This window comes from Xenopus laevis, chromosome 8L (genome assembly GCF_017654675.1).
Source record: "Xenopus laevis strain J_2021 chromosome 8L, Xenopus_laevis_v10.1, whole genome shotgun sequence".
NCBI classification, from domain to species: Eukaryota; Metazoa; Chordata; class Amphibia; order Anura; family Pipidae; genus Xenopus; species Xenopus laevis.
In genome coordinates, this window is record NC_054385.1 from 108446928 (window position 1) to 108467752 (window position 20825).

General features: G+C 39.6%; 1 protein-coding gene across 3 annotated transcripts; it reads left to right on the top strand.

The window, feature by feature from the left end:
• The first annotated feature begins 165 nt into the window (after nt 1-165).
• Nucleotides 166-19729, top strand: zfyve19.L (zinc finger FYVE domain containing 19 L homeolog). 3 transcript variants are annotated; one of them, XM_018231245.2, is made up of 12 exons: nt 166-319; nt 485-547; nt 1607-1728; nt 3277-3333; nt 5466-5626; nt 7048-7193; nt 7628-7745; nt 8092-8298; nt 14440-14516; nt 14871-14990; nt 16908-17050; nt 19647-19729. In XM_018231245.2, exons 2-12 carry the CDS (start codon nt 494-496, stop codon nt 19723-19725), a joined length of 1284 nt encoding a protein of 427 aa, XP_018086734.1. In that variant the 5' UTR covers nt 166-319; nt 485-493; the 3' UTR covers nt 19726-19729. The 3 variants fall into 3 exon arrangements, with proteins under 3 accessions (XP_018086734.1, XP_018086735.1, XP_018086736.1); XM_018231246.2 differs by having other exon boundaries at nt 172-319; nt 473-547; XM_018231247.2 differs by having other exon boundaries at nt 173-319; nt 463-547.
• Nucleotides 19730-20825: the final 1096 nt, after the last annotated feature.

Sequence of the window (20825 nt, forward strand, 5' to 3'; positions counted from 1 at the left end):
TTCCGCGTCAGTTTTCACAGCCGAGGATAAAGAAAATAGAACTACGTTTCCCAGAGTACACCGCGCGTCACCATTTTACAAACCCATAAAGCAAAGCGTCGCCGCTGCGCGATGCATTAAGGGAAGTGTAGTCCACAATTCCTCTCCAAGCGTGTTAAGTAGACATAGCTAAACTACGATTCCCAGGGCGCAGTTTTTTAAGGAACACTTCCTGAACTATGGGGTGGAAGGATCATACAGTGTCAAAATAAGATTAAATATAGCTAATTCGCTTACATTCAATTGTAATCAACCCAGGTTCAGAGGAAGCTCGGCTGTTGTGAGTATATATATTTATTTTTAACGTTGTATATTATATATTGTCATATATTGTATGTATATCATATATTGTCATATATTGTCATTGACAGCCACCTGGAAAGTATATGTAAATGGATGTAAACTTATATATATGATTATTAGTGTCTCATAGCCATTTTTACAGGCAAGCAACATGGACAGACGGTGTTTTGGCTGTGCGTCCAAGTTCTCCATCTTCAAGAAAGAGGTGCCTTTCAGATATACATTAATTAAGTCTGTTGAGAATAGCATTGATATAGTGTATTACATCTGGGATGGATGAGTTTTTTTTGTATTCTCCTGTAATTAGACAGTTGTAAAGCCAACACAGCTCTATAAGCTCTTTTGTACCCTTTTTACCTCTTTATTATTATTTTCATTATTATTATTAAAATGTATTTTTAGAGAACCAACATATTGTGCAGAGCTATAAAATAAATGCATTTATGCAAAAAAAGTCATATGAATTACATACATGTTACATACCTTACGACCAGTACCGGTACAATAGGTGAGGAATGCCCTGTGCAAAAGAGCTGACAATCTAAAGGGGAAAGGAATGCGACACAAGTTGTGGGAGTGGGAAAGATATCGGATATTCGCATATACACCTATTTATTGTACAGGATTGTGGAATATGTTGGCACTTTATTTATATGTGATAGTAGTAATAATAGTAAATGGCACCTAGCAATGCAGAGGACTGTAGCCATGAAAACAGGGTAATTTGGAGAAATGAAGTGCAATTCCTAGGGTACTGAGTCCTCAGGATGTAATATAATTATTATTATTATTATGATGATCATGTATTTATAATGAGCCACCATATTCCGCACCTCTGTACTATAAGTTGTTGTTTCCATTGAACATACAGGTTTACATACAAAGCAGCCAATAATCGATACAAGAGGGACCTGCCTCAAAGAGCTTGCAATCTAGCAGCACTGTTACCAATGTGTCTGTATCTTGTCACAGCGGGTACATAGTGCTCAACCTGTAAATCACCTTTAATTGCAGTTACCAGGTGCTGACATCTGACCCAAACTCCCTGGGGTCATTTGTTCATGACGTAGATTGCAATGAGGCAGCCGTCTTTTATTCATAGATCCAGTGTGCTGCTTCTTCAATAAAGTTTGTTGCAATAGAGCAGCGGCATTTTATTCATAAATCCAGTGTGCTGCTGCTTCACTGCAATATACTTCATGTTTCCCTTTTCTGTGATTTTGAAGTTAATATCTGATACTGACTTTTTTGTTTCTTGATTCAGTGTGGTTGCAAATCTTGTGGACATTCATTTTGTGCCGGTTGCTTGGGTTTCAGTGCTGTGCTCCCCCAGTATGGTAACACCAAACAGAAAGTCTGCAGGCGTTGCCATGAAAGCATCAGCAGGTGAGCTGTTCAGTTTTTGTCAGTAGTCAAATATCCTTACTATTGCTATGTTACTACTCCATTTACACAATACTGTGTGTTGGCTTTTATGTGGGCCATTGTTGGTGCCTTTTGCATGGAAGACTGATGGCTATTTTAGTGACTTTCCAATATCTATTAAAAGAATGGTGCTGCTTCTCATATAATGGTCATGGACATACAGCAACCAATCATTGTTCAGAAGAGAGGCCAACTTTATTTTTAACTGTTTTTTATATTTTAAGGGGAGGGCGTGGATACAACAGATCAAAAAGCAGTGCTTTGCAATTTATATACCAGTATAATGTACTTATCAGTTAACCAGCTAATAGATAAGAACATATTGCAACAGTGAACAATAACCACATCTTTACTTCTTCCTAAAATATCTTGTCCAGACAGCTTTCAGCTGATGGTGCTGCCAATAAGATAAAAAAAAATAATGAATTGCGTTCTAATAAATACTATAGCTGTAGAAATAAGTCAAAATCAACTGGACATGTGTTTTTCTTGAAGAAGTTTCACCAGTCATCTTACTGGCTTTCTGAATTCAGAATTCTTCAAGAAAAACACAGCATGTCCAGTTGATTTGACTTATTTCTACAGATTTACCATGACCTGGATGAATGAGAATCTTCAAAAACCTAATAAAATACTACTCCCAGTATGCACAGAAACTACTAAAATGGAAGGTTACTGTGTTCCAGATTATTTACAAACATGCAGGGTTTCTAGTGGACATAGGAGCTATGCTTCTGGAGCCAGACATTATGTTTTGTGGTCTCTAGCGTAAATGGATGTGACCATATCTACGTGCATGATTTGAATCATGCAGACTACTGGGTTATTTTCATTCCTAGTGGCCATGCCATATATTGCAAGATATTTGGGTTTCTACTTTTCAACTGATTTTTCATATTGCAATATCTTCAGCCCCTTTGTTTACTTTATTGCTGCTCCCTTTTATGAAATGTACCCAGAAACAAAAACATATTAATAACCCAGATGCTAGTTGCTTGTAGAAGGGTGATAGCCTTCCATTGGTTAGTCCTTTCAGTACCCAATTGAATTTCCAAATTGATCATATTCCCTCCATGCATCTTTCTCCCTTATATTGGATACAATTGTGAATCCTGAATATTATTTTCTATTATTATTCTATTATTTAAAGTTAGTTGGTAGTTTTTTGAACCATGGTCATGTAATGTACAACATGCACTATTAATTGTGCCTCTTGATTACATATTGTAAAATAATGTCAAGAAAAAAATCACTACTATGTCTAACTAAACTGGATTGATCAGTGTGATAGGTGAGCTCCTGGAGAATACAAGGATCGTTTCTTTGGCTTTGTTCTACACTCTAATAATGCTGTAGTCACAGAGGGAAATACTATTTTGATTATTCCTTGTCTTTCATACACAGCTTTGGAAAATGTATAGATACTCTTTGAAATAAATCATGTTGCAAATATTATCATTGACATCTCGTGTAGAAATTAATCTTCTAAGATTTTGCTTTGTCTTTTAGTGGAGAGAATAAAAAAAATGATCCATCCAAGTGGTCCCCTCCAGAAAATTACAAGAAGTAAGTTTTTGACAAGGTATAGCTTTACATTAAATGCTTTTTTTTTTCTTTCTTTTTTTACAGTGAGAGTGGTGGGGTTTCTTGGAATTATCTTTGTAGTGATTGTATTTCTAGATTGTTTTGTTTTAAGAAAAGGGTGGTGATATGTTTTTTTCAAGTGATAAAAAGGTTACTTGTATTCATGATCACACTACACAGTGTCGCTCCATTGACTTGACTGATCCTCATTTTGGAGTAAAGAAGTTTTATAATGTAAGCTCATGGCATCCACAATATAATTTTTTTTACATTAAGGCAGTTTCATTACACACAGTGGTGCTCATTTCAGCACAAAAATATTTTTTTAATTTCTAAAAATAATTCCAACTCACTGGGCACTATCACCACACAGTACCAGTAAGAAAACACATATGTTTTGTCACCCCTGTACTTAAAATTCTCCTTTGGGTGGAATTGTTTAGCCTCCTAGCTACCCAGTGTCGGACTGGGGGTCCTGGGTCCACTGGGACTGTTACCTTGGGGGCCCCCGCACAGTGTCGGAATGGGACACCAGGGGCCCACCGAAAGACCTTAGACCAGGGGCCCACTCTCAGTACTATTATTCTTCCTCTCCTCACTAAACCTCTATTCTCCTATTCTCTTTTCTTTACATATTATAATCTATTAATCCATCTATTTAGTCTCTTTGTTCTCATAGAAATAGGGAATGGCCATGAAATAGGCCAAATGTTTAGAGGCAGGAGGGCCCACTGACACCTTGGCCCACCGGGAGTTTTCCTGGTATCCCGGTGGGCCAGTCCGACACTGTGGCTACCTCTCAATTTCTAAGTCAAACAGCCTCTCAGTTGCATGGTCACGGCACCCTCGGTTCCTTGCAATGGCAGACAGCACCCAGCACCTCTGGGAGTTATATACACTGACAGGTAACCCTCCTGTTCTGTGCCCTGCTCAGAGAGACCCAACAGTCTCCCTAAAGTTAAATACCTTTCCACAGGACAGTATTCCTGCAGGAAGTGAGCTCCAATATGTGAACTGGACTTATGGGGTAATTGGCCAGCATGTTCATTCCAGAATACTCCAGCTTCCAGGAACTGACAGCTAAAGTCTTTAAACAGGGAAAACATTCTCTGTTTATCAGCACCTTCCTTGAAGTTTACTAATCCGATTATTGAAAACATAAAGGGAAAACTCAACTTCTGATTGATGTTTCAGTAGAGACCTTTCTCAAGAAAAAGGGTCTCTGAAATGTTGGTTAAATAAAAGCCACTTTGCAAGACCTGTGATTTCAGACCTATTTAAAATGGCTTTAAAGCATTCTTTGTCATCACCTTTAAGGGTTTAGTTTTTGAGGAAGTTCAAAAAATCTTTACAAGCCACCATGTTTTTTCCCCCCCACATTTTGCAATATTCTATGTCCATAATTACTCCCACTGAATTCAAATGCCGAAATTTCTCCTGGTCAGACATTGGACTGCAAACACAACTGTCTTCTGTGTCTAAACTGGCGGCACACAAAAAAGATAAGATTGAACAATGGGTGTTTGTCTTGGAGATCTCTACCTAATATGGGTAATGATACATGGTGTTATTCGGCGCTCAGCAATTTGTCACAGTTACAAAACAGAGAAAATACCCTGCCATTGCATAATCTCTCAAATATACATACAAAGGTGTTTTTGTGCAATTTTAAGCGAAGACAATTCCCAGTATTGTCTATGGTGGGGAGTGTTGTAGCTGCAACAATATGTGGAAACCATGTGTCATTGCCTTAAAAGTGACAGCTGAGGACAATCAGCCTGTGAAACAAAAACTTTGGTCAGAAGACACTTTCAACCAAAAAAGGTGATGCCATGTTGTGAAAAATATGACCAGAGGTAAATAGTTCGGACCACCATATGGGGTTTACCTTGCATGGTTTCATGGTTTGGCAATTTTATGGCCACAACCCTGTTTTTTTTTTTTTTTTTTTTTTTAAATGTATGCACTTGAATCAGTCTCCTCTTTTCTGTTTGTTCCTTCACCTAAGTAGGCTCAGCAGACATGCTGAGCTAATATAGATGAACACAAGTAACTACCAATGATAAGTGTTCACAAGCTATTAATAGGATTGTATTCAACCTTTTGTGTTCCAGGCGAGTAGCAGCCCTTGAAGCCAAGACAAATCAATCCAAGGGGGTGCAAATAGCTCCTGGAGCATCCCATATTGGGACAGGATCTAGTTATCATGGTTTGTCAGCTGAAGATAGAGCCATAGCAGAACGACTGGAGAGGCTTAGAAAAGAGTACAAGCCCAGTGAGTACAAGTGCTCATTATTTTAGTGCTTCAAACTGGTGTATTGGGAGATGCGTAAGAACCAGAAAGTGGTTGAGTCTTTTTATAGATCACTAACTAATAGAGCAAGTTTTAAGACTAATGTCAGACGGGATCTTCCGCAGGCCAAGAATCAGCCCCAACGCTGCCATCTGCTTCTTTCCTTGCTTGCACCCATCAGCCTGGGTGCAGGCACATGTGGTGATTTTGGTGCTGAATCACCCGTCTGGCATTAGCCTAAGCCTTAGAACCCAAAGGCTACGCTTCATAATGGTAATGGAACTAAAGAAGAAAGAAAGATCTCCAGGAAAGGAATTTAGTTGGGTGTGGGGGTGGTATTGCAATTAGTTCTTCACGGATATGCAGGCCTCATATCAACCCAGTTGAAGAATACGATTAAAATTTAACCTGGAGAGCACAGTCTAATTCAAAGCATCATTGTGTGTTTATTGCAGGCTTGTTTTACACAACATGTTTCAGCTTTCCTCAGGTGCATAACAGCATAAGGCTGTTATTCCGAAACATGTTGTGTAAGACACTCCTGCAATAAACACACAATGATGCTTTGAATCGCACTGTTCTCTACGGGTTCAATTTTACTTTATTTGTAATCTACTGCAACATACAGGGGTTGCTACCTGTTGAGAGGCACTACACAGATAAGACTGAGAAAGAGGACCAACTTTTATTCCATTTGAAGAATAGTCAGCTGACTAACCTGAATGACAATTAGTATACTGAAAATATATGGGTGGCCAAATAGCACTGATCCAACTGTCTAACCTTTGAATTAAATATTTTCACATAACTGTGCAGATCTGGGGAACAGAGGAAGGAGCCCCCTGAAACACTGTGTATGCCACCCATTGTTGGCACTTTCTAGCATCTTATAATGGAAGGGGTGTAATTGGCTGTTAAGATATTATTATTAACATGTACTTATATAGCGCCAACATATATTGCAGTGCTAGATATTGGTGTTCTTGCCACTGCACTATTGCCTGGGCAGATCTTGGTCAGTGCATTAACTTACATATGTGTAATAGCAGGTAATTGGTTGTCCCTGTTACGTTTTTTGCCGAACCACCTTTAATGCGATCATACCCAGCATGTGCACATAGATATTTATTAGGCCATAAACTTATACTAATCACCTGACAGCTAAGATAGGACTACAAAGCATAAACAGACTATTACTCTTGCGTTAAGATGGCCATACAGTGTAAGATCTGGTTGTTTGACAAGGTGGGCAGTCGTAGGCTGGATATCCGCAAGTGTCTATATGTTCATAGCTGCTATTGATAAGCACATAGTTTTCATCTAGATTGCAATTAGATATAGGTTGTTTCCAGTTTGTTGACCATCTTCGCCCAGTTCTAATTTGCAGGTATTTGTGTTGGCAGAAGCTGTTCCTTCAACTGCAGAGATAGAGTCCAGGTTGGAAGCCTTGAAGAAGGACCCAGATCGGAAAATTCCATCAGCAGAGGAGATGGAGGACCGATTAGCTGCATTACAAGGGCGGACTCCTGTATCCAGAACTCAGAGACAAGTATGCTATCCTACACCATCAGTTATGTTCTCTTTGGTAGTGTGCGGGACAAAGTTATCCATCACGCAACGTGTGCAGATTTCCTAGAAGAGAAGAAGTTTCCTAGGCCTGAGAAGTACCTCAGGCTCGTGGCATACAAAACATTCTGCTCACCTGGTGATTCATCCAGACACCCCACCAGACTGCACCCAAGGTGCATTCATGCATTATTTGCTGGGTGCCAGGGAGTCAATGTTACGCTATTGATTGTAGATATATGAGATGAAACAAATGCAGATGTCTGGGGGTATAGACAGTAAAAAAACTGATTAACTTGTGTGTGCAAGTATGTGTCTCTTAAAATAATTATACATACATGGTGTCTATAAGTATGTGTAAGAAAAATTATTGAAATTATATTATTGCATTGAAACTATGGATCTGCATTTCTATAGGTTCACCAGCCACCTGACACTAGAACGCAAGTCCAAAAAACTGATGACTTGCTGACTCAGCTGAAAGAAGAGGTGGCCATTGATCAAAACTTTGAGGGGGAAACTTCTCAGTCACAAGGTAACTGGCACAGACATTTTTCTTCCAGTCAATGTAGATGAATAAAGCCACATAACTCTTTCTTATGGGCCAATTAACTCTTTGCTCCATAGAGTAACAGCAATGTGCATGAGATGGCTAGAGGAGTGTTTGATGGGACCTTAGTTCCTAGGTATGATGTTTATAATTTGAGAAACATTTAGAGAGGGAAGAGGCAAGGGGTCTTGCTTGTAGAAAGGGTTTGTGACAATAATAAGCAGATCACACTTGGGTTATTATTATTAATGCAATGATATACAGTATGTTATTTCTGATAGGTGCTTCATTTAACTCTTTTTTTTAAATTTATTTCCCATTTAACCTGTAGACTTCAGTGCTGCACCGAAGAATGACCTGAGCAGAGTCGATGGGAAGGAAAGCTGGGCAGAAATGGATCCGGCACAACTTGAGGAGGAGAAGAACAAGATCCTCTCAGAAGCTGCATCAGAGCTAAAAGATGAGAATACAAGGGCAGAAAAGCTCTTGGAGATAGCAAAGCGACTGGCTGTGCTGCAAGGCAGAGACCCAGACAAAGGTGTATATATATATATTAACTAGACCATCTGCTGTTTGACACAGAATATCTAATTGTTCTCATTATAAAGAACTTTATAATGTGACTCTCCAGTGTTTGTTTAACGCTAGCTTATAACATCCCTTTAGGTGAAAACCATCAAGAGAGTCACAGGTTGAGGATCCCTACATTAGTTTTCAATAACCAGAACACACAAGTGGGCATCACATGCTCCTAAATATAAGTTTATATTAGCTTGGCTAATTTTTAAAGGTACGGGCAGCGTCATGGCTGATAAGCTCAGCTATATGCTGACAAAAGTTTTAAAGGGAACTATCAAAAGAATAAAAAGATTTTTACTTGCTTTGCTTTTTACAATCCCTCAAAAATGAAAAAGTAACTTCATCACATTCGTTTTTTTTTATTATTCTCATTTGATGTTGGAATCTTTTTTTAAAATTTTCTATTTTGTTTCTGTTTCTACATTTTGATACATCTGTAGCAGACAAATTACATTTCCACTTTTCCAAAAGCTGGTAACAAAAAGTATAGTATAAAAGCAAATTATTAAAAAAAACTCATATTGGTTAAAGGAAAACTATACCCCCAAAATGAATACTTAAGCAACAGATAGTTTATATCAAATTGAATGACATATTAAAGAATCTTACCAAACTGGAATATATATTTACATAAATATTGCCCTTTTACATCTCTTGCCTTGAACCACCATTTCGTGACTCTATCTGTGCTGCCTCAGAGATCACCTGACCAGAAATACTACAACACTAACTGTAACAGGAAGAAGTGAGGAAGCAAAAGGCAGAACTCTGTCTGTTAATTGGCTCATGTGACCTTACATGTGGTTTGTTTATGTGCACAGTGAATCTTACAATCTCAGGGGGCGGCCCTTATTTTTTAAAATGGCAGTTTTCTATTTATGATTACCCAATGGCACATACTACTAAAAAAGTATATTATTATGATAACGGTTCATTTACATGAAGCAGGGTTTTACACATGAGCTGTTTTACTCAGTATCTTTTAATAGAGACCTACATTGTTTGGGGGGTATAGTTTTCCTTTAATAGTGCCCTTTTTTAGAGGCTTAGAGGGTGTTGCAATATAAGTTTGCCCAATCAACAGGAAGAATTTACTGGTCACCTGTTTAAAAAGCAAACATCTTATTGGTTGAAATGGGTTACTGTTCATGGGCAAACTTAGTGCCTTTTATTACATATGGGGGTTAGTCTTGCAGAAAATATGAAGCAAGTTGATGTGATGACTCTTCGGGGGGTGAGTGTGTAGAGGGATTGTGTCCTTGGTTTGTGATTTGGTATTTTGCCTTGTTTCTATCAGAAATCAGATGATTGTCAGTTTCCATGCCGTACCATGTAGTATGTGGAAGTATGAGGGAGGATATATATATATATATATATATATATATATATAATTCTCCAATGAGTATCGGCACTCCAAGGCAATATAGAAAAGAGAGGGGTTCACGGTAATTTTGCATACACCAATAGTTTCCAGACCAGCACTCCCTGCAACTTACTTGCTGCTTTCAAAAGCAGCAAGTAAGTTGCAGGGAGTGCTGGTCTGGAAACTATTGAGATATATATATATATTTTCTGGATATCAACGTTTTCCAGTTGTTGTTTCAATCCAACCCATATGGATGGAAATATGATGTTATGCCCACATTGGTTTCACAGCCATCTGTTGCCAGTATGAAGTGATTTCTGACCAAAATAGTTTCATTTTTTTGCAGGTCTAAACTACAGGAATGAGGTTTACTTTCAGATTAAGGCATCTGTAAGAGGTGTAAGATAGTGATTTTGTGTGTATTTCACCAGTATTAGGTTGAACTACAGGGAAAGTGTGTGTTTCTGCAGCAAGTAACGCTGTGTGTTTTGCCAGCTCAGGAAAAAACTGGATAATAGGTCCCTGGAGTGAATAGAGGAGAGCAGGGTGGGCCTTCCTTTCCTTGCTCCATTAAGGGAGGAACTCCACGGTGCAGCTTGAGCCGACACGTCATCATGCGATGAAACGCATGCGATGAGTCAGATGTCCTGAAGATACAGGAAGTGAAGGAGAAATCGCAGGTAAGAACTGCATTTATCCAACTGTCGGATGAAAAGCTTTTCATCCGACAGTCGGATAAATGAAATTCTTACCTGCGATTAATGTAGTTCTTACCTGCAGTCCAAAGGACTGGAGAGGAGAGAAGAGAGGAAGAGAGAAACCCCTCCCAGGGGCTGAGTGACAAGAGAGGATTCTGGGACTTGTGTACGGTGAAAGCTGTAAGTGCTGGGAAATTGTGTTAATGTGAACACCAATGCGGGTGTTGAACTGGGACTGTTAATCCTATGTGAAGCTAGTATGCTAAGAAGTGGATTTTGTTCCTAATAAAGGCCAGCCAAGTTGCATTTAAACTGTGCCGTGGCTATGGTCTTCGCTACCTGAAGGTCACACATCCTAGACACCTCAGAGGGGAGTGTAGCCATTTTATATTGTCGTTCTGGTGTTAAAGAGGAGTTCTTCAGGATTTGTAGGGCCATCACTGGCCGCCAGGGTTGTCATGATGCGAGTGTAGTATTTTAGAGTATCCAGTTGGGTGATATTAGGTATGTCTGCTGTCCACTTAAATATATTTGTAATTTCTTTATCGCTATCAATTAATTATCTAACTGTCTTGTATATTTAAGAGGTTGGTCATTTTGTAGTTTTGTCCTTACACATATGATGTATTCAGTCATATTCCTCATTATCTGCCGTTTCAGTATTGGTGTTGCATAGTGGTGAATTTGTAGGCATAAAAAATACGAGAAGAGGTGAAGGGGAATTTCTGTTTAATTTCTGAGATTCAAGGTGACTATAGACGTAGAGATACGCTCGTTTGGCGATGTCTCCAAACGAGCAGATCTCTCCCTGATATGCCCACATTGAAGAGGGGGATATCGGTCTGATCCGATCATGGGCCCTAGGGCCCAATGATCTGATCATAATGGATCTGATACGGGAGGTTGGATCGCGGGACCGCACAGATGCAGCCGTGATCCGACAGGATTTATTTATATAGTAATAGGCCCTGCGTGTCCCGTTGTCTGAGAATGGGGGGTTTTAAACCATATGGCAAATTAGTATTTCCCAGCCATGTAAGGTATGGGAAGAGGAATGGAGATAGGTTCAGTGTGTGTTTAACAGAGTGCCACACACAGTATGCCGGCCCAGACTGGCAATTTGTGGGTTCTGGCAAATGCGGGGCTTCTGTAAGATGCCATAGACAGTCACTATTTTGTACTTAAAATGCTGTACTAAATGATGAATATACACTAAGGGGGTTATTTATCAAAGATGACGAAAGATTCAAGTTTTTCGAGGGTAGTTTCACTAAAAAAAAACTCAAATTTTTCAGGAAAAAAAACCCAAAAATATTCAAGATTTATTATGCCTAGAAGCTGCTTAAAGCTGACTCTGAAAATATTTCAGTTTAAACCTGTCGAGGTCATGTAGAAGTCCATGGCAGAGGTCCCTTAAACCATTTATAGCCTTCATGATTTTCGTTCTTTTACGGTGGTTTTTTCCTCGATTGCTTTCAATCAAATTTTTTTACATTTGGGTTTTTTCATAAATAAGCAAACATTCAAATTGTCCGTTTATTCGAGGTAGAAACATCCTCACCAACCTCACAAACTTGACCTTTGATAAATAACCTCCTAAATGGTGAATTTGGGAGTTTTTGTTGTTAGGTTCTAAAAGCAATATTTTCCCACGTGATGGGTTTAAATATATGACCAATGAATACTTTTGTAGCTGGATGTTATCCTGCTCATCACCCCACTGGTACATGTATTTCCCAGTTCTGCTTTTTGTTTGGCTACCTTTATGTTTCCAAATTCTTATTCTTTGGGAAACCACATTCAGTTATGCCCCATGCTTGAAAATACTGTAACGATCATTGGAGGAAGCATGCCAGCAATGAAACTCACAGGTCTTGAGAATACGAGAAAGCTGTTCATTTCTGCATTTATCGGCTTCCACAGTCACTTACTGTAAAAACCACCAAATAGTTCCATCATTCATTTGATGGTGTACCTTATCTGCTGATTTTGCACAATCAGAACCAATTCCAGGGAGCATTGTCATAAAAATGTCATAACTAAAAATTATTGTGTTGGCAGTAGAGTTGCCACCTGGCCAGTATTTTACCGGCCTAGCCAGTAAAACACCTGCCAAGGCCGGGGGCCGGTTTTACAAATTTACCGCCAATGTAGTTGCCGGTAATTTGTAATACCCTTAGAAAAAAAAAAGCCCTTGGCCTGCCCCCAATTAGCTCAGAATATACCGTTTTCTTCAGGCTTCCATCCATCGCCCGTGTTGCTCCACCCCCTTTTGCAGCACTGTGTGTGGCCCGCCCCTTTTGCATCACATTCCACCCCTTTTTGTTCCAGCCCCCCCACAGGCCAGTAACATTTTTCAGGAAAGATGGCAACCCTAGTTGGCAGGGTCCTGGTCATTACCATTAAGTAAACCGAGGGACAATTCTGAACGTTTTGCTGGTCTCCCGCTGAGCTTGAGGTCATAGCAGAAAAGCACTAGGATTCACCCTGGGAAACTATCGTGAAAATTTAAATCTAATAATGACATCAGCATACTGAAATAAGAAACTTTCTAAATACAATCAATTAAATATTCTGTACCATTTCTGATATAATCAAGTTTATCTTCACTATTCCTCTCTCAGCATCTGTTTCTCTTTATTTTGTCTTCATTCAGAAGGTGTCAGATGAATGATCCAAAATCTCTTATTGGGGGGCTTCCTTTCCTAGGAGATATATTAGAGCTCACTCTATTAAAATATGCAGACAGTCTCCCTACATGCAGAATTTGTGCAAAATGCTGTTATTTTGTTAGATTTTATTTGTACTGGAATCAGTTATTTGAGTGAGCCCTAATACATCTGCTAGGAAAGGAAGGCGTCCATATAAGATATATTGGATGATTCATCTGACACCCAACTCCTGCATGAAGTGAGAATGAAGTGAAACAGATGCTGAGAGAGGAAGATAAACTTGACTATTTCAGAAACAATGCAGAATTTTTAATTGATTGTACAGTATTTAGAAGGTTTCTTATTTCAGTGTGATGAAGCTTATCTTAAATTCTCATTTTCGTGATAGTTCTCCTTTAAGAGATACTGACACCAGAAACATTGTCAGAACATTGTCTTTGAATGCTATTTATAATCTTGCCATAAAAGTATTTGCCTGATGCTTTTACTTTACCTATCTGATCCTGCATGTTCCACTATGAGAGGGCTGCCATATTTGTGCAGCAGGAGTGTGTTCGCATTAGAAAAGGTTGAGAAGGAACAGTTGAATGTTCGTGTCTCTGGTGTTTGAGTCTGGCAGCTCAGTAATTCAGGTGCAGATTCTGAACTGTTACAATTTTGCAACATTTAGTTGATACAGCCCTCCGCCGGAAAACGAAGCGCCGTGTGTGCATTGCCGCAGGCGATTTTCATTTTAGCCGGCGGAGGGCAGGGGGAAGGCAGTTCGGGGACATTGTCGCTCGAAGAAGAGGCGATTTGACGCTGGGGTGACTAATCTCCCCGAATCTGCTTGTGTGGACTGACCCTTATAGTTCAGCTGGCCGTACACGAAGAGATCTGCTCATCTGGCGACATCGCCAAACGAGCAGATCTTTCCCTGATATGCCCACCAACGGCAGGGCCATATCGGGGTAATCCGAACATTCGGCCCTAGGGCCAAACAATCCGATTACAACGAGGAGCAATGGGCTCCGACGGGTCGGTCGCCAGAAAAATTAAACCTTCCCAGATATCGATCGGTAAGACCGTCTGATGCCCCCATACACGGGCAAATAAATTGCCGAATTGGTTTAAAGGAACGATATCAGCAGCTCCACATTTATGCTGAGGACATGACTATAGTAGTTTGGGCTAGACAATGCTGTTTAATTGTAGGTAAGTAGAAAGAGCCATGGGAAGGAATTTTTGCCATTATGCCTGTTCTCTGAATAAAATGAATGAAGATACCCTTTCATGGGGTATCGTAAAACATTTTTGTACTTCTGTATCTATGTAATGGACTTCAAATTAAGCTCTGTCACTTTTACAATTTTCTGTGTTTGCAGTTACCGCAGACAACTATAAGCTGCCTGACAGCGATGAGGAAACTGAGGAGGAAGCCATACAGAGAGTTCTTAAGCAGGTTGGCTCCATTTTATTCCTTTAGTCTGAACTAAATGTAATTGTGGTGAGTCTGAGCACTTGTTCTAAGTGCAGTTCATGCAAGCAGCATTTCATTTACCAGTAAACCAATTGGAAATAACATTCTCACACAGAGATCACGGAATGAGAGAGAACAGGGGATATTTTTATGGGGTTGGGATTTTGACTGCACTGCTTTATTTCTGACTCATTGCTGCACAGTGCTGTACTGGAAGTATTTGGGTATAACTTGGGGGCAGTCTCATCTGTCCTTGATTTTAAATTGTGTCCCCATTTATAATTACTCACACACATGTACAAACATAGATATGTTGTTCACTTTTGTTATATGCAGCTCTCTGAGGAAGTTGTTCTAGATGAAGCCAGTGGTTTTAACATCCCCCCTGATCAAAACAGACCAAAATCCGACAGCTTAAAAATGCCAGCGGGTAATAAACCTCATCCAAAGGAAAAGGTATGTTATCTGTAGACTATTTGTTGATGTAGTATACATGTCATCAACCTGAACACACACACACACATCTGGTATTATATGCAGTACCCTTTTTTGTGTACAGTAAAATATAAATAAAAAGAGAATGTGATTTTGTGTTGCTTTAAAAGCTTCACCTCTAAATAAAAAGATAGAATGGGTTGATTGGCAAACCTTACATTTATTTGCTAATAGTACCAAGACAACATTTCAAATGCTAAAACTGAGAAATTGCATTGTTTTCTGAAAAATAGAAGTTTATTTTGAATTTGATGCCAGCAACACATTTTAAAAAAAAAGTTGGGAGAGCGGCAACAAAAGCAGGGTCGAACTTGGGGTTCTGGGGCCCACCAGAGCTGCTGTCTCAGGCCCCCCCCTGATGCAAAGAATATAAATCGCTGGCGGGATGGCTTTCCGAAGTCGTCCGAAGTTTCCTTGTAAGGCAACTTCCAGCGACCTCGGAAAACAAAGCATTCTGAGTGCCACGCCGCAGTTGATTTACATTCTAGCCTGCGGGAAGGCAGTTCAGGGAGATTAGTCGTCTGAAGAAGAAGCGATTTGTCGCTGGGCGACTAATCTCCCGAAATAGCAGCATGTGTCTCTGCCATTAGAAGGAAAGGTGCGGAGGGGTACAGCATTCTGTGAAACACTGCATGGGGGGCAAGTATTAAAACAATTTAAGAGTAATGTTCCTCAATGTAAAGAATTTGGGGATTTCATCATTTACGTTTCATCATTTACTGTGCATAATATCCTTAAAAGATTCAGAGAATACAAGGAAATCTCTGTATGCATGGGACAAGGCTGAAAGCCAATAATGGATGGTTGTGATCTTCGGAGGCCCTCAGGCGACACAGCATTACAAACAGATTCTGTAGTGGAAATCACTGCACTCCCAAAATCATTATCTGTGGACACAGCTTGTCACTCCATCCACAAATTCAATTTAACACCACGAAAAGAAGAAACCATCTATAACCCTGATCCAGAAACACTTCTCTGGGCCCATGCACATTTAACCTTTGGCCCAGTGAGCTGGGGTGAAGTGGAAAACTGTCCTGTGGTCTGAACAATCAAAACGTGAAATTGCTTTGCTTATTTCAGCAATACAATAACAAGTGGCATTCTGCACATATTACACAGCAGGGGCTAAATTGCCTGCAGCCCAGACCTGTCACCCATTGAAACTCTTGACCCTTGGCGAATTATGAACATAAAAAATATGACAAAGTAAACTCCGAAGCTGTTGAGCAGCTGAAATCCTATATTGGGCAAGAATGAGACAACGTTTCACTTTCAACAATTGGTCTCCTCAGTTCTCAAATGTTCACAGAAAGTTGTTAACAAAAGAGGTCATGCACCTCACTCAACTTTCTTGAAACTAGTTGCTAGCATCAAATTCTGAATGAACATATTTTTCAGAAAGCAATGAAAATGTCTGTTTCAACGTTTAAGAAGTTGTCTTTGTACTATTTGCAATGATATACAGGTTTTAAATAATTGGCAAATCATCCCATCTTTCTAATTTGCAGTTTACTCAGTGTCCCTGCTTTCAAGCAAACTGGTTTGTACATGGCCAGGTCACCAAATCTAATGGAACATGTTGGGAAATCTGTTTGGCTTTATGTTTTGCATAGACCACTACTGTCAGTGGCTTTTTGGCGTGTCTTCACTTATTTGGCCAACCATTGTACCATGTGTACAGCCATTTGTTGAAAATAAAATGGCATATAATAGAGAGCATGAAGAATGCTGTGGTTTTCAGCAAGAGATGCAGTATGGAGATCTATGTTATAAAGAAAAAGACTTTTGCTTAACTGCAGCCTCCCCAAATCACCAGTGAAACTGTATAGTTACCATTGTTGCCAGCTGGGTGTTTAAAGTTGCCTTTTTTCCAAGGTCGCCACAAAAAGCCAACCACCAACTTCCAGAGAGGCAGATAGTGATGAAGAGGAGCTGCCATGGTGCTGCATCTGTAACGAAGATGCTATTCTGAAGTGTCATGACTGTGATGATGATCTGTACTGCAAGAGATGCTTTAAGTAACGATCCATTGTTTTCTATCTATATAGATTCATCTTGGTATGGTATTGTATTCTTACATACCATCATTTTCATTCCCTTCTTGTATGTGGCGAATGTTGATTATTTAAAAAGTGACTGTAATTATGGTCATTTTTCTTTGTTTTCCCCTAGCTTCTGTAAAGTTGGGATCCAGCTTGCCAGCTTCAGATAAGCCATTCTTTTTTGCAGCCATTCAGGCTGAAGTTTTCTCAATAATTTTCTAGTCCTCCTGTAGTATTATAATTCCTTTATAAGTTGCCAGTAGGGGGCTTAGTAAAAAATGGGATGGGTATCCCATAACTGTGGGTTGTGGCCAGCTAAAAATGACCAGTAGTGATATTAATGATGCATAACTATAGCAGGAATGCCAGCCTAGATTGTTCATATACTTTAATTGGAGATATCATAAAAATACAATGATGTTGGCACAATTCAGAGTATAATGTCTTCCTCCAAGTGTAAGAAGAATTTCACCGGCACACAGGATTTGCAGTAGCAGGGCAAGCCCTTGCAATTTTATTATGCATTTTATCCAAGTGCCCAGAAATAGACCAGCGTAACAGTAAGTCCAGTAGTAATCTACGTGCCAAAAGCAGGAGCAGGGGCGCTGTCCAAATGAGTTGAAAAACACTCCTCGTAGCAGTGCTGGGGAGGTTATCAGGGACGACAAAAAAGCAGCTCCTCCACCTTTAAGAGCCAAATTTTTTCAACACATCAGTTAATAGTGCTACTCCAGCAGAATTCTGCACTGAAATCCATTTCTCAAAAGAGCAAACAGATTTTTTTATATTCAATTTTAAAATCTGACATGGGGCTAGACATTTTGTCAATTTCCCAGCTGCCCCAGTCATGTGACTTGTGCCTGCACTTTAGGAGAGAAATGCTTTCTGGCAGGCTGCTGTTTTCTCAATGTAACTGAATGTGTCTCAGTGAGACACAGGTTTTTACTATTGAGTGCTGTTCTTAGATCTACCAGGCAGCTGTTATCTTGTGTTAGGGAGCTGCTATCTGGTTACTTTCCTATTGTTAGGCTGCTGGGGGGAAAAAGGGAGGGGGGTTATATCACTCCAACTTGCAGTACAGCAGTAAAGAGTGATTGAAGTTTATCAGAGCACAAGTCACATGACTGGGGGCAGCTGGGAAATTGACAATATGTTTAGCCCCATGTCAGATTTCAAAATTGAATATAAAAAAAATCTGTTTGCTCTTTTGAGAAATGGATTTCAGTGCAGAATTCTGCTGAAGCAGCACTATTAACTGATTCATTTTGAAAAAAAATTTTTTTTCCCATGACAGTATCCCTTTAAATTGTCACAAAATTCAGCTCAATTGCGCTCTCTGCACTAGCTGTGCAGACCCCCTCCGGTGCAGGAAAGGTAAGGGCTGGGAGGAGGCATTGCAGGAATTGTTATCAGGAATGACGATGGAGAGAACATAATACTTTTATTGCACCTGAGTATACGTTTACATTAAAAGACAAGTAACATCAATTTTTTTTTTTGTTAAAAGTTGTTTGTATAGATCGAAAAAAAAGTCTTTATTAAGAAATAACTTACCGAAACTCTCTTCAGAAAGCGATCCGACGATCCATCGTGCAGCGCTCGATTTCTCCTCCCTGCCTTCCTTATAGTAGATAGCCAGGGAGGAGAAATTGAGCGCCGCAAGATGGATCGTCGCCGTGTCGCCTTTTCTGAGGAGGAGCGCAATCGGAGTTTCAGTAACTTATTTCTTAATAAAGACTTTTTGATTTTAAAGTTTAATTTATGTTTTAATTTATTGTTTTTTTTGATCTATGCAAAGATTTGTTTTTAAAAAAAAAATGTGATGTTACTAAATTAAGCTGTTTCTAACCACCCACAGCTTTGACTGTACATAGGTAGGAGGAAAAACAATTCCAATCCCTATGGATTGCATTAATCTTGCACATTCTCAACTCATTAACCTTTGTAACACTAGCAGAAGATTATGACAGGGCTAATGCTGACGCACGGTCACCCATTGCGATTAGAAGAAAGGAGGTTCCGCCTAAATATTCAGAAGGGTTTTTGTTACAGTGAGAGCTGTGAAGATGTGGAATTCTCTCCCTGAATCAGTGGTACAGGCTGATACATTAGATAGATTTAAGAAGGGGTTGGATGGTGTTTAGCAAGTGAGGGAATACAGGGTTATGGGAGATAGCTCATAGTACAAGTTGATCCAGGGACTAGTCCGATTGCCATTTTGGAGTCAGGAAGGAATTTTTCCCCCTCTGAGGCAAATTGGAGAGGCTTCAGATGGGGTTTTTGCCTTCCTCTGGATCAACTGGCAGTTAGGCAGGTTAAAATAGAGTTAAAAGGTTGAACTTGATGGACATGGGTCTTTTTTCAATCTAACTTACTATGTTCAATGTAAGAGAATTGGGGCCACAGGTAAATGCAGAAAATTTGGGAACAATTTCCATGCAGACTCCAAAATTCCTTATATGAATAATAAACATGTTATTACTGCACAGTGTCATTTGTACTACTCTAAAACAGACCCTTTAATTCCGATGTGTAGCTGCAGTTCATTCTCTATTCTATGTCTGTGTTTCAGGGAAGGGCACGATGAGTTTGACCGGAAGGAACACAGAACATCTAGTTACAAAGCACCCAAGAAAAAGAGAGGAAGATAAAGAAGAAATACAGATAAAGAGAATTGGAATTCAGCAGAGACACGTGGATTGACCTATAGATGAATTATAATAATTCAGCCATGACTGACCAGTAAGGCTAAACACTTGACTGACTAATGCTTTTACTTTAATTTCTTATTGGCACCAGCCTTACTTACAGGAATAATGCACCTGTGTGTATTTTGGAATGGGGCAAAATTTGATTCACACTAAATGCTGCTTTGAGCAAAGGGAAGAACAGTAGAGACACCCTTTTCCGTAAACATGAGGTAGTTGAAGACTTTGTCACATGGGAAGCCCAGTGGTGTCTGTTCAACCTATCAGTGATCCCCAACCAGTAGCTCGTGAGTAACATGTTGCTCTTCAACCTCTTGGATGTTGCTCCCAGTGGCCTCAAAGCAGGAGGTTATTTTTGAATTCCAGGCTTGGAAGCAAGTTTTAGTTGTATAAAAACCAGGTGTACTGACAAATAGAGTCTCAATGTAGGTTGACAATCCACATAGGGGCTAAAAATGGCCAATCACAACACTTATTTGGCACCCCAAGAACATTTTTCATGGTTATGTTGCTCCCCAACTCCTTTTACTTCTGAATGTTGCTCACGGGTTCAAAAGGTTGGGGATCCCTGACTTTAGCTTAACGGAATCTGCATTTTAGCGTACTAAGGCCAGAAACTGCTCACGTGTTTGCCTGTGCCCATGGGCTATAGGACTAAATTTCTAAAACTGCTGTTTTCTTATCTTGAAGACTCTGTTGTTAAGGCACTTGTGGATAAATCCCAGAACCTTCAAATAATAATAAAAAACTTATTATAACAATTAAACCTTCCATGAACCTTTGGCTAGGTGTTGAACTTCATCTATAGCTGGAGGGCTGCAGCTTGTTCACCTTCCAAACACTTTTTTAGTTTAGTTGTTTTCAGATTGTTCCAAAGAAAAAATAACTTTTTTCAATTACTTTCTATTATTTAGTTTTTTAGTTTTTCCAAAATCTAAGTTTAAAGTTGAATGTTCCTGTCTCTGGTGTTTTCAGTCTGGCAGGTCAGTAATTCAGACTCTAGACTGTTAGAATTGATACAACAGTTTAGAGTCTGCACCTGA

What these genes read in the sequence shown, in the direction of transcription:
- zfyve19.L (XM_018231245.2), top strand. Translation starts at nt 494, where the DNA reads ATGGACAGACGGTGTTTTGGCTGTGCGTCCAAGTTCTCCATCTTCAAG. An exon ending in TATCCAGAACTCAGAGACAA is followed by an intron (nt 7,194 to 7,627) that starts GTATGCTATCCT and finishes GCATTTCTATAG; the next exon opens with GTTCACCAGCCACCTGACAC. An exon ending in AACCTCATCCAAAGGAAAAG is followed by an intron (nt 14,991 to 16,907) that starts GTATGTTATCTG and finishes CTTTTTTCCAAG; the next exon opens with GTCGCCACAAAAAGCCAACC.